This window comes from Corylus avellana, chromosome ca7, assembly GCF_901000735.1.
Source record: "Corylus avellana chromosome ca7, CavTom2PMs-1.0".
In the NCBI taxonomy this organism is placed as follows: Eukaryota; Viridiplantae; Streptophyta; class Magnoliopsida; order Fagales; family Betulaceae; genus Corylus; species Corylus avellana.
Window position 1 is genome coordinate 14,062,477 of NC_081547.1, and position 12,832 is coordinate 14,075,308.

Below are 12,832 nucleotides of genomic sequence, written 5' to 3' on the forward strand. Positions count from 1 at the left end.
CATTTTTGAAGGGGACTCCCTTGTGGTCATCTTTGCTCTTCAACATCCTGCCATTGTTCATGATTGGAAGATTGCAAATGTCATTGCAGATTCCATCTCTCTCATCTTAGCCTCCTTCACTTGGGAGGCTTTGAAAATACACAGAAGTACCAACTTCTACGCTCACCATGTAGCGTATTGGGCCGTGACCAGAGTTTATTCTGGCTACATTCTCACTTACTTTCCTCCCCCATCTTCTCTCCCCATTTGTAGGGGTAAAGATCCACCTCCCCCTTAATTTCAGTTTTCTGGTTCCTTTCTTGTTGTAGTTTCTTGGTTTGTTTGGTTTTTAATGAAAGTCCCTTTTTTTTTTAAAAAAAAAAAAAAAAAAAAAAATCCATTTCACATTTTTATGAACTTATATAATTAAAACCAAAAAACAAATATTTAATATATAATATATTTTAACTTAAGAATTTATATATATATAAAACTACTTTTTAATGTCCCGTTTGAAATGGAGAGGATCCTATTCCGTTTTTTAACGGGTTGATAGTGCATGATACTTCCCAATCCGCGCTCCAACGCAATGAGGGTTCTCACGCGCTCTTCGGAGGTTTAAGGAATTAGGGTTTTAGATTTTTCAGAAATCTTGCTTGCTTGGTGTTCTCATGAGTTGAACTGAAGAAATACACTGAGTGACTGACTGTCATGTACTCCTCCAAATTCCTCTCATTTCCCACAAACCCCAGACTCCAATTCTCACAAGCCCCTCACACCCTTCTCTTCACCCCAGTTTTCCTGCCCCAAAACCCTCCTCCTTCCCACAAAATCCCATTCAAGTCCCACTCTCTTCTCCATCCCAGACCCCTTCTTGCAGCCCCACCAAGCAACCACTCTAACCCTGCCTCTGCGTCTCCATCTCCACCCAACGACCAGTCATTGGAAACCCAAGAGGCCCAAGAGGCCGTTTCCGAGTTTCTTCAAGAGCTCGGCGTCTCGGCGGCAGATTCGGATTCGATTTCTTCGAACTCGCCGCGTTATTTGGCGATGTTGGTTGATGGGGTGAAGGATTTGGACGAGCTCTCGCTCTGGGATTCGTGGAAGAGTGAAGGGAAAGAGTTTGTTACTGAAGATGTTGGGTTCAAGAAAAAGGTCGTTTATATGGCCAAGGAGAAGGGTGATAATGGCAAGGTTGCCTTCTTGGAGAGTGTGGGGTTGAGTCTTTCTTCGGCCATGAATGTTGCGCGGTATCTGTCGGCGGAGTCGCTTCCGTGTCTCATTCATAAGGTGAGACTCGAGAGAAGTCTTAAATGGTTATTTTCTTGTTTAGCGTATAAGAATGGTTGTTAGGTTCTTTATGATTTTCTTTTTAATTGGTTCTAAATAGTGGGTGTGAGCCTATTTTTGGTTGCTGAGAAAGCTGGATGGAAAATAAACAGGGCTTGTGGTGCTTTGAGAGGAATGACTTGGGGAAATTTTTTTGAGTGAAAATGGAAACCGTGAGAGCTTTTGTGTAAAAATGGAAAGAGGGAGCCATATGAAGTGGTTATGATAACAGTGCCGTGGGCACTTGGATAGAACTCAAACAGCGGATAAACTTCTTTTTAGTTATTGGTTTGAATAACTTTTCATATCCTTCTTTGATATTGTTAGCTCTGCTGTAATACGCATAGGAGATTGCCCCAGGAAATTCTTTCTTGTAAGAAACAAGATACTCTTAGAAACTATGATTCATTAGATTGTATTATGAAATCTTTGCTCAATTGCTTGCTGCCACCTTCTGGTTATGGTTTGTTAGGTGGGAAGATTAGGTGTTTGGCTCTCAATGTTGATAGGCTTTTGAACATCTCATGATGTCATCCTTGTTTTCTGCATTGAGCTAGAATAGACACCAAAGATGTGGGGGAATTAACAGGCATTGAATGTCTGCGGCCTTCTGGGGTCAAACTTCAAGGGCCTTGAGACTGTTTTTATATTTATTTTGCAACTCAATAGGATTTGGTGTGGGATCTTTTTAGATTTAGGTAGTTGGTATCCTATGCTATCATTACTACGCATTCTTTATCAATTGATGGTCCTAAGTTATGTAATATACAAGCTGTTGCAAATATCTTTCTCTTATTCTCTATTTATGCCTAATTGTGGAGATTTTTATAAAATGATAAAGAGCAGATATATTGTATTGGTTTCCTTATCTTATAATTTTCTGAAACGACATTATTGTTTTAATCTGTCTGCCATGATTGTTGCTTATTTCTGCATTTCAATTATAGGTTTTGTGTATGAAGGAAATGTTATTTTCTGGCAGTAATGAAGGGAGGCTCGTTGGTAAAAATGCTCGCCGTATGATGGTGTACTTATCGATTCCTATTGATGAAGAAGTGCAACAAACCTTGTCCTTTTTCGAAAAGGTCTAGTGCTTCTCTTTTAAATTCAGCATTTGTATCATGTTGATCCATTCATTTGCATATATGCATGTTTAGATGATTTTATATGATTGTAAGGTAAATTTTCAATTTTATGTTGTAGATTGAAGCGAGGCGTGGAGGTCTAGACATGTTGGGTTCCAATGATGCCTCTTTTCGATATCTAATCGAATCATTTCCACGGCTTCTTTTGTTATCAGTAGAATACCGTATGAAACCTTTGGTGGAATTTCTTGAGAATATTGGAGTTCCCAGTGGATTCTTGATAAATCTGATTCTATTATTTCCACCAATTATTTTTTGCAAGATTGAGGTTATTAAACAAAGACTTCTGGCTTTCAAGGAGGTACTATGAATTTCACTTATGCTCTTTGTTATTTTATTTTATTCCCAAAAAACACAACGTGGGATGATTTTGAACATAAAGTTTGGCTCTATCCACTGCAGTATGCATTGATAAAGCTGTAAAATGCATGTGCTATTTTGTTGGTTCTAGGTCTCTTCTCCCAAAGATTTCTTTTTTCTTTCTTTTTTTTTTTTTCCTATTATTATTTTATAAGATTTATTGCCCTAGAAACTCATTTAAAATGCATTTATAACTTATGCACTACAAAGATTTTCTAAAGTTTAATATGAGAATGGCTATGAGATCTTCTAGTCATAATTGGTTTACATACATTTTTACTCACTTGGTAGCGTTTCTTGTTATTTTGTTATCCTGTCTGCCTATATTCATGAATTGTATTATAGGTCACTGCAGATGGAGATGTTGGCAAATTGTTGCTAAAATATCCATGGATTCTATCTACTACCATTCAAGAGAACTACAAGGATATTCTTTCTTTCTTTAATTTGGAGAAGGTACAACTATCCTATCAAGTCATGCTTGCTCGCTCAGCCTAGTTTTTCTAAAGATCACGCCTCTTTCTCTTTTTAGTTTTTCCCCGATTTTCTTTTTCCTGGGCAAACAGTACAGTTTATATTTATAAACATGCAAATTATGCTTGCGTGTGTCTTAAAGAGGAATGGAATTTGTGGTGACTTGTAATGCTAGTTTACTTTTTGTTACTTATGGGACCAACATAGCAGAGTCTGAGTTCTTTTTCCACCCAAGGATATTATTCAAGTGTAAAACTGAGGTTTGCATTTATTGATCAATCACCATTTTCTAATTTAGAAAAGAATAAAACAAACACAATCAAATAAGATGCCAAAATGAATTAGCATAGCAGGTGTTGATTTTAAACCTTTGGATTAGCAGTATATCGTCCAAGACTACGATTGCATATCCTTTAGAGTAGTGCATTTGTTGTAGGGGACTGGGAAAAATGCCCGATAATCTGACCTGCTCAGAAACTTATTGAAATTGGTTGGTTCAAGCGCTAGTCGTGTTTGGCTTGGTTAGGAAATATTAAAAAGCCAATAGGGACAAATTGGGGGTCAGGTTTGGGTGTTGGAAAATCGCCCATACCCGACCCGACCGAATATGGTTTATAAAAGTAATTTTGAACTTTTAGGGATTGCATTTACAGATGCTAGCTATGGCACCTGCTCCCCATTCAAACTCCCCCACTCTGCTTCCATTGTCAATGTGCTCCATGGTGACAGGAATTTCGCCCTGTACAATGTTGTATTGTTTAGCAAGTTTGAGACCACCAATGAGCTCCTCTGCCTCTCCCTTGTTGCCCACCACTCGATTTGGTGCCGGTGATTGTTGACAGCGATCCAGCCCAAACCAACCAACTGACCAACAATCATTGGTGTCTGTGCAGTTTGGCAGTCATGCTTTGGCCGGGCTCTTTGGGAAGTGATTTCCAATGCCCAACACCTGTCAGTTTGGCCATCAGAAATGGCCAGCAATTGACTCAAAAGGGTTGGTGCCCAGCCCTACTTTGTTGGACGCCTTCCAGCTATTACCTCTCCAGAGCTGTTAGTTACTTTCCCCACAGCCCCTTTTCCATTGGATTTAGGCTTGGTTCTTAGATAACCATATTGGTACCTGATTTACAGTTTAATGTTCGACTGTCTTGTCTGTCTTTGCTGGTATGCAGACACGTGTTTGTGTATGTCCTTTAATTTGTATCTTTTTGTTTTTCTCTTTTGGGTGGGTGGATTGGTAGAAGGGAAGGCAGGAATGCTTTATTGACTTGACAGAAATGCTGATTAGCTGCTTTGTAATGGAATATTGGTTAATTTATCATGCTTTATGCCAGGTTCCAATATTGAGTGTTCACCGTGCGATCAAGAGCTGGCCTTTTCTATTGGGTTGTTCAACTAGCAAGCTAAAGTTAATGGTGGTAGAGTTTGGCGAATTAGGTATTCAAAACAAAAGGCTGGGTCAGGTTATTGCTAAAAGTCCCCAGCTACTATTACGAAAACCTCAAGAAGTTCTCCAGGTAGGTGTTACTTGTTTTTATTCAATTTTATGGCATGTATTTAGTGTAATATACTTCATCTTTCCTTTTCATCCAAGGGTATTACCTTATGATCTTCCGTTTCACATGTTCTAGTTTTTATCAATAAGAGAAGAACAAGTTCTCATCCAATATTTAGTGGGTTAGATTAAAGAGGAATGAAAGATGTCCGAAATGGAGGGGGATCCGTATCTCCAAATGCCACTCAATCTGTGAAAGCAGTTGGCAGTCATATATCAGGATCTAGCTCCAGTGAGCCTATGTCAAGTACATTGAGTGACCTGAAATACAATATCCTTTTCTTGGCTGTTCGAGGATTGATTCACTTTTAAGCATGTTGCAAGTGCCTACTATTCATAGATTAGGCACACTAGCATTTTAGCCATTTTATGTAATTACCTTATTTGAGAGTCCTGCAACCTAAGGGCCTGTAACATTTTGATAAATTTCTCTACGTCCAACCTTTGCCATGTTCCCTTGGTGTATACAAGCTCTCCAAGTTATTCACTAGGGATGAAGGTAAAATCATGAGATTATTTGTTGATATCTACCACGAAGAATGAGTTTATGTCAAATGCAACTGATATGCTTTTGAAGTGCACATAATTTTGTCAATAAGAGTTTATTTAGTATTTTTCTATTTGTTATGTATAGGTCATTTCATTTTTGGAAGATCTGGGACTTGATAAAGAAAGTATTCGAAGGATAATTGGTCGCTGTCCTGAAATTTTTGCTACCAGCATTGAGAAAACTCTCAAGAAAAAACTTGAATTCCTCACTGATATTGGTGTTCCAAGATCTCACCTTCCTCGTGTAATAAAAAAATATCCAGAGCTTCTTGTGTCTGACGTTGACAGAACTCTACTTCCTAGGTAATGCTCTTTTGCTTAAATAAATATATTAGCCATTGCTACATTATTTCATACTTCTAAAGGGTTTTAAATTTTACCAGTCTTCGTTTTTTAAGGATCTCTCACATGCTATGCTGTTAATACAATTGCATGTTCAGGAACTGATAATAATACTGAGTTAAAGGGCACTGCAGCGTAGTTCTTATCACTAGTCTATGCTAAAGATAGGTTGCCTACAAGCCCTAGGCCCTCAAGTTATGCCATTTGAGAGAAAAATCTGTTCTTTTTCAGAATTTAACCTGATGTTGTGGTACCTTTACCAATTTTGGTATGCCATAAGTTGAGTTGCAAGATCCTCATTTTTTCTGTTTGATATGCTCATAATTTCGAAGGAAAAACACAAGAAGATGAATCACTTCAACAGCATCAAGATCTTATTTTATTGATTACAATGCATAAATCTGGGATTGGAATGACATGAGTTTACTATTTGTTGAAAAAGTAATATTACTTTTCATATTCATTTATCACACCCATTTAATATTGGCTGACATGTATTTTAATTGATTTTCCTTTTGGTTTTTTTTTTTTTTTTAAGTGATTAACATGAGAATCCATTTAAAAAATGCCACAACAACTAATGTGAAATGAATGCAATAAATGAGTGTGAAGAGTAGCATTACTTTTTGTCAAAAAAATTGCTAAAAAATGCAGCATTAATCTTGATTGTGAATCGGGTGCGGTCTGCAGGATGACATACTTGATGAGACTTGGGCTATCAGGAAAGGATATTGCATCAATGGTCCGCAGATTCTCTCCTCTTCTGGGATACAGCATTGACGAGGTATTGAGACCAAAGGTAGAATTTCTGGTGAACACAATGGAGAAGCCGATAACTGATGTGGTGGACTATCCAAGGTATTTCAGCTACTCATTGGAGAAGAAGATAAAACCAAGATTCTGGGTGCTCAAAGGAAGCAAAGTTGAGAGTAGCTTGAAGGATATGCTGGGCAAAAGTGATGAAGAATTTGCTGCCGAGTATATGAGTGTTAAAAGCATGTCTGTTTCCCCTCCCCCCCCTCCCCCAGCACATCAATGAGAGAAGAGTTGCCTGTATCATAATTGGGTATTTTGTAAATAGTACCTCAGATTTAAAATAGATTTTTTTTTTGGTCATAACTCGTTTTAAAATTATAGGATAGTTAGAAATGTATTTTAAGGTCAATGGTAAAAATAAAATGTTGTATTGTAAATTAAAATATTGATTAAATTTAATTCTTTTCTACAAGCTTAAGGTTTTGAAATTAGTGGTGGCTTAACATAGTATTAAGGCAAAGGTCTTGAGTTTGAATTGTCCTTTTCAATTCACGTCTCATTTTAATTAAATATTTTACGTATAAAGTATCACTTATTAAAGCCCTACTAAGAGCATCTCCTACAAAAATATTCAGAAACTTGTTATTCACATCCACTTTCCTAATCCCACCAAAATACTCGGCCAACTTTCTCACAAACCATTCTCGAACAGTTTCAAACCCATTGTTGTTCAGATACAAAAAATATGGCTTTGAATTGGGGAGTTTTGAACAGAGAAAGAGAGAAAAGAGGGGGAAGGGTATTTGGGTGAGATAAGCTAGAGTGAGACATAAGTTGAATAAAAAAATATTGAAAAATAATATTTAACAAAAGTAGAGAGTAAAATACATAATTTGCTAAAGTTTGTATGGAAAAATAAGTAGGCAAAATAGAAACAAGTGAGTTTTTTTTTTTTTTTTTTTTTTTTTTTGAGTAATTAGCTATTGTCGCTGGAGATGTTCGTACAAATTCCACAAGAACGTGATCTAATTCGTTGAAATTTTTTACATTAAAGTTGGTAAACAAGATAATCTCCATTACTACTACCAATCATAACCGGAGCGTGTGCTACAAACACACACACACACACATATATATATATATATATATATATATATTCTCAAATTAGGGACGGAAAAATAGGAAATGAAATGGGAAAGGAAAAATAAGGAGCGGGCAACCCAAACAAGAGCCTTGATTCTTGAAACAACCAGAAATTAGTACAACAATTCTAAGAACTATTAAAAATTTGTCAAATAAATGACACAACCTATAAAAAGAACTGTGACCGCTACTAAAAGCGGTAATCAAAGGAAAAATTTTGTTCGCGGAACAACTAAAGAGCCAACAAAACAAAAGATGGAGCATGCGCTAAAAGAGTTGAGTCGAAGCTGCCGTATAAAAGCCGGATTCGGATCCTCTAGAATTCCTAGGGGACTTCTAGTTTCTGAAATTTCAGATTCAAGCCATTTATTTTCATTCAAGAGCCATTATCCTGCCACGTATCTCACTACTAATAAAATAATAAAATAATGATGATTATCAATATCATTAAAAATTTATTATTATTTTATTAGTAATGGGACACGTGACAGGATAATGACTCTTGGATGAAAATGGATGATCTGAATGTGAAATTTTAGAAACTAGAATTTCCCTAAGAATTCTAGGGGATCCACATCCCGGAATCCTGAAAAGGCAATAGATTTATATTATAGATCGATATGTGTGTTATAGAATCAATCTCTGTGCTCAAGTTTGGTAACAATAGAATAAAATTACAAGTAATTAAGGAAACCTCAGATCTAAGGAGATCTGGGGCAACATCTCTGGACGCCATGCACCCTCCTCGATCTAACACAAGTGAAAGTGAAGTGTTTCAGCCAACTCCTCACGCAAATAGAGCGGAGAACAAGAAGATCAAACTAAACACCAACCAACCATGATAATAGTTCGTAGGTTGCTTTGTGCTTTACATTTCCTTCCCTGTAGGTTGTCGGAGGAGCCCCCTTCTTCGTGTTGTAAACTTTCGTATACATATATGCATATATTTTCCTTTCTTTTGGATAATGCAGATACCTTATCCCAAAAAAGAAAAAAAAGAAAAAAAAAAAAAAAAACATCCTTTCAAAGTATCTGAATATATCTATTCCTGGCCTGTAACAACACAAACAATTTAAAGGCCACCCTTACATCTCTCGCACGCACAGCTTGTCAAATTCACCCAATTGCTTTCCTTGTTTTCCATTTGTTTACTACTATCCTTAATTATCTCCATTTCCCCTTTCTGCGCCGCTATATTCACAAGAAACAAACAAACAAACAAACACAGAAACAATTAATTAAGAAAAACAAAAAGAAAAAGAAAAGGTCATCATATATGCAGTCAAACGCTTGATTCCAACTCTTTTCTGATCACCGGAGAACCATCTCCACCGGGCTGCACAAATGCTGATGGGTGCGCGCTTGGCTAGGCTTACGCGCGCACCAAGCCCTCCACCATTCTTCGCCTACGTAGGAATATACATCATGCTATCGTGTACCGCCATGTCATCATCCTTTTCTGCATCGGACGCCGAGATCCTCACCAAGTTCAAAGCGTCGTTGGCGCATTCGAAAGCGCTCAAAAACTGGGATCCTGACGTAATCCCCTGCGAAGGAAACAGGGGAAATTGGGTGGGCGTAATTTGCTTAAACGGTAATGTTCGGGGTTTGCAGCTTGAAAACATGGGGCTGATGGGCACGATAGACGTGGATTGTCTCGTTACGCTAAGTTTCTTGAGGACGCTAAGCTTGATGAACAACACTTTTACCGGTCCGATTCCGGATGTGAAGAAACTAAGCGCGTTGAAGTCGCTTTATTTGTCGTATAACCATTTCTCCGGGGAGATTCCGGATGCTGCGTTTGAGGGTATGCGTTCGTTGAAGAAAGTTTTTTTGACGAATAATGAGTTTACGGGCAGAATTCCTTTGTCCCTTGCGTCGTTGCCAAGGCTTATGTTGTTGGGGCTTGATGGGAACAAGTTTGACGGCCTCATACCTGATTTTCATCAGAAGAATTTGAAGAAGTTTAATGTGTCTAACAATGATTTGAAGGGTCCAATCCCTGCCAGCTTAAGCAAGATGGATTCCAACTCTTTTTCAGGTAACAATCTAGCCGACTCTAGCCGATTCTAGATTCTAAAATTAACGAATTCGGGTAGTTCTTTGCATTGAATGGCTTACGGATGATAATTGAGATGATAATTGAGTATATATAATTTCGTCAGGTTCTTGTTCTCTATGTAGTACAAAAGCTTTGAGCTCAAAACTGCCTTTAACTTTTATGAAAAAGTGAAGAATAAGTCTTTTACAAATGAAATTCTTTTTGCTGCCTCGCTAGCTAGCATGCTGCCTTTTTAATTAATAGGTGGCATTTTCCACACTATTCATGCAAGGAACGTCCTGAATTCTATAATTTGCTTATATATATCGGAGTTTCTTTCGAGCAATACACTTCTTATTTTTTGACCAAAACAATAAGGAAGCTTGTTATAAATCACACCAACATTCGAACTCAAGACTTTTGTTCGGCTAATACCCTGTTGAATTACTACTTATCTCAAAAGTTTAAATAAATAAGAACAGATGAATTTAAACATTTAGTTAATATTTTAAGAAACCTCATTTGTTTTCTAATTTTTTTGTTTGTTTGTTTGTAAAATTCAGGCAACGAAGAACTATGCGGACCACCTCTGGAATTATGCGAGTCCCCCCCACCTGTTGTGCAAACGTCGACACCACCACCACCACCAAAGAGGAAGCCACCAGCATTAAGAACCGCAATCATTGCGATGGGTGTAGCGCTCGTTATAGCACTCATCGCTATACTTTTCTTCATATTCTACTTCTACTTCAAACGTCAATCATCGTCATTACAGCGAACCTCAACGCTGAACGAGTTTGTCGCTTCCCATCCGGAACAGGTGGCGCATATGTCGGCGGAAAACAGGGGGCATACGAGGAAGGCAGAGCATGGGAAGTTGTCGTTTGTTAGAGATGACAGGGAGAGGTTTGATTTGCAGGAGTTGCTTAGAGGGTCGGCGGAAATTTTAGGAAGTGCAACGTTTGGGTCTTCGTACAAGACAAGGGTGAATGGGCAATCCATTGTTGTGAAGAGGTACAAGTACATGAACAATGTGGAAAGGGAAGAGTTTCATGAGCACATGAGAAGGCTGGGGAGGTTGAGTCATCCCAACTTGCTGCCTCTTGTGGCTTATTATTATAGGAAAGAGGAGAAGCTGCTGATTTCTGACTTTGTTGAGAATGGTAGCTTAGCTAGCCTTCTTCATGGTAAGTAATTACGTACGTTTCTTCATGCTTTCCATCTTTTTCACTATACTATTATAACTGATCTCTTCCTCCTTTCATTTGACCAAACACATGAAATATTTAATAAAAATAAGAAATAAATGATAGAAACAAATGAAAGATCTCTCATATATATATATATATATATATATATATATATATATTGGATGAATGAGTAACTTTTTAATGGCACTAATAAAACTCTTTACAACTTGCTTTAGAAACAGTTAAAGACACACGACACGATACTAAGAGTGTATTTGAGATTACGATTTCATAAACAAAAAGTGCGTTTTTAAATCAAATCAGATAAAATAAATTGTTTGGGGTTGCCTTTTTAAAAAATTATAGTTTAAAAACGCAAAAAATATACGTTTTCAAATCGCAGGTAATGAGGTACTTTTTTAAAAAAACACAATTTTAAAGAATAAGCTACAGTTTTAAATGTCAAACCATGATTTTGCCAAACGCTTAGCAACGTTTTTAAAAATCAAAGTTTTCAAATCGCATATTTTAAAATCGTTATTTTTAAATCACAAACACAAATGGACCCTAATACCACAACTAAACTAGAATCTCCTTATCAATACCCCATATACAACAAATTTCTTTTCTTGCTGTAGAAGGAAATTTTCCTTTAACCAACAGCTTAGCTCTTACATCCCATGCAGAGGTGTCGAATTTCATTCCTGTTTCTCCACAGATATATATATATATATATATATATAGTTGAACCAAACACAATCTTACAAAGATTGGCCTGTAGGGTTTTCTTCCACCATTAGTGTAATCCCAAAGAGATTACATCATCCCAACCAGTTGGAGGATTCATCACACCACACTTCTGCAGAACATAAATCCACAGGAAAAGAATAAATCACTTTACTTTTGGTTTTCTCTAACAGCAATAATTCTTTATGTGTACTTTATTGTTGTTCAGGCAATCATAATGCAGACCACCCGGCACTTGATTGGCCAACCCGCTTAAGAATCATCAAAGGCGTAGCCAGGGCCATGGCATACCTGTATGAAGCAATCCCAAGCCTAATTACACCTCACGGCCATCTAAAATCTTCCAATGTGCTTCTAGACCAGTCTTTCCAGCCCTTATTGACAGATTATGCTCTTTCCCCTGTCATCAACCTAGACCTTGCTCAACCCAACATGATGGCTTACAAGTCACCCGAATTCGCGCAACATGGCCGCATAACAAAGAAGACCGACGTGTGGAGTTTAGGAATCCTAATATTGGAGATCTTGACAGGCAGGTTCCCAGAGAACTATCTCACTCTTGTTCATGACAATGACACCGACTTAGCGGGATGGGTGAACACGATGATTAAGGAAAAGAGGACGAGCGGAGTGTTTGATTTAGACATGGGGGGAGCCAAGAACATCAAAAGTGAACTGCTAAAGCTTCTCAAGATTGCATTGAGTTGTTGTGAGGAGGATGTGGGGAGAAGGTTGGATATCAGGGAGGTTGTTGAGAAGCTTGAACAGTTGAAAGAGGGAGTGAGCGATAAGGGAGAATTTTACACCTCAAGTGTTACGAATGATAGGGATGTGCATGCTTTCAGAGGTGTGTAAAGCAATTAGTCTGAAGAGCAGGAGAAGAAATATCAACTGGTTTCTTTTTTGGGAGGGGATCTCGGAGTTGGTTTGTAATGTAGGAATTGGAACACGACTTTCTTAGCATCTTTGTGTTAAGAAAGGGCATTTGTTTATACTTTATACACACAATGTCCCTCAATTCTGCCTTAATACCTCATCATAAATGTTATTAAGTAGACTGTTATACAACGGTTATAAAACTGAGATAACGTGATAGTCAAAATTAGCTATTAATTTTCTTCTTTATTATAAGTATTTATTAATTCAAAGACTAATTTTCACTACCATGTCATCCCATTATTTATAACAATTTTCTAAATAGCAATATTACTCATATGTCATA

At 37.5% G+C, this 12,832-nt stretch overlaps 2 protein-coding genes across 3 annotated transcripts; both read left to right on the top strand.

The window, feature by feature from the left end:
- Nucleotides 1-542: 542 nt before the first annotated feature.
- Nucleotides 543-6,907, top strand: LOC132188685 (transcription termination factor MTERF2, chloroplastic). 2 transcript variants are annotated; one of them, XM_059603210.1, is made up of 7 exons: nucleotides 543-1,269; nucleotides 2,256-2,393; nucleotides 2,512-2,754; nucleotides 3,159-3,269; nucleotides 4,622-4,804; nucleotides 5,477-5,694; nucleotides 6,424-6,907. In XM_059603210.1, exons 1-7 carry the CDS (start codon nucleotides 691-693, stop codon nucleotides 6,770-6,772), a joined length of 1,821 nt encoding a protein of 606 aa, XP_059459193.1. In that variant the 5' UTR covers nucleotides 543-690; the 3' UTR covers nucleotides 6,773-6,907. The 2 variants fall into 2 exon arrangements, with proteins under 2 accessions (XP_059459193.1, XP_059459194.1); XM_059603211.1 differs by lacking the exon at nucleotides 3,159-3,269.
- Nucleotides 6,908-8,976: 2,069 nt separating this feature from the next.
- On the top strand, nucleotides 8,977-12,569 carry LOC132188500 (pollen receptor-like kinase 4). Its single transcript, XM_059602976.1, has 3 exons — nucleotides 8,977-9,673; nucleotides 10,237-10,860; nucleotides 11,819-12,569. The coding sequence occupies exons 1-3, from the start codon at nucleotides 8,977-8,979 to the stop codon at nucleotides 12,463-12,465; spliced, it is 1,968 nt and encodes a 655-aa protein (XP_059458959.1). The 3' UTR covers nucleotides 12,466-12,569.
- Nucleotides 12,570-12,832: the final 263 nt, after the last annotated feature.

What these genes read in the sequence shown, in the direction of transcription:
- LOC132188500 (XM_059602976.1), top strand. Translation starts at nt 8,977, where the DNA reads ATGCTGATGGGTGCGCGCTTGGCTAGGCTTACGCGCGCACCAAGCCCT. An exon ending in GGATTCCAACTCTTTTTCAG is followed by an intron (nt 9,674 to 10,236) that starts GTAACAATCTAG and finishes TGTAAAATTCAG; the next exon opens with GCAACGAAGAACTATGCGGA. An exon ending in CTTAGCTAGCCTTCTTCATG is followed by an intron (nt 10,861 to 11,818) that starts GTAAGTAATTAC and finishes ATTGTTGTTCAG; the next exon opens with GCAATCATAATGCAGACCAC.
- LOC132188685 (XM_059603210.1), top strand. Translation starts at nt 691, where the DNA reads ATGTACTCCTCCAAATTCCTCTCATTTCCCACAAACCCCAGACTCCAA. An exon ending in CCTTGTCCTTTTTCGAAAAG is followed by an intron (nt 2,394 to 2,511) that starts GTCTAGTGCTTC and finishes TTTATGTTGTAG; the next exon opens with ATTGAAGCGAGGCGTGGAGG. An exon ending in GACTTCTGGCTTTCAAGGAG is followed by an intron (nt 2,755 to 3,158) that starts GTACTATGAATT and finishes ATTGTATTATAG; the next exon opens with GTCACTGCAGATGGAGATGT.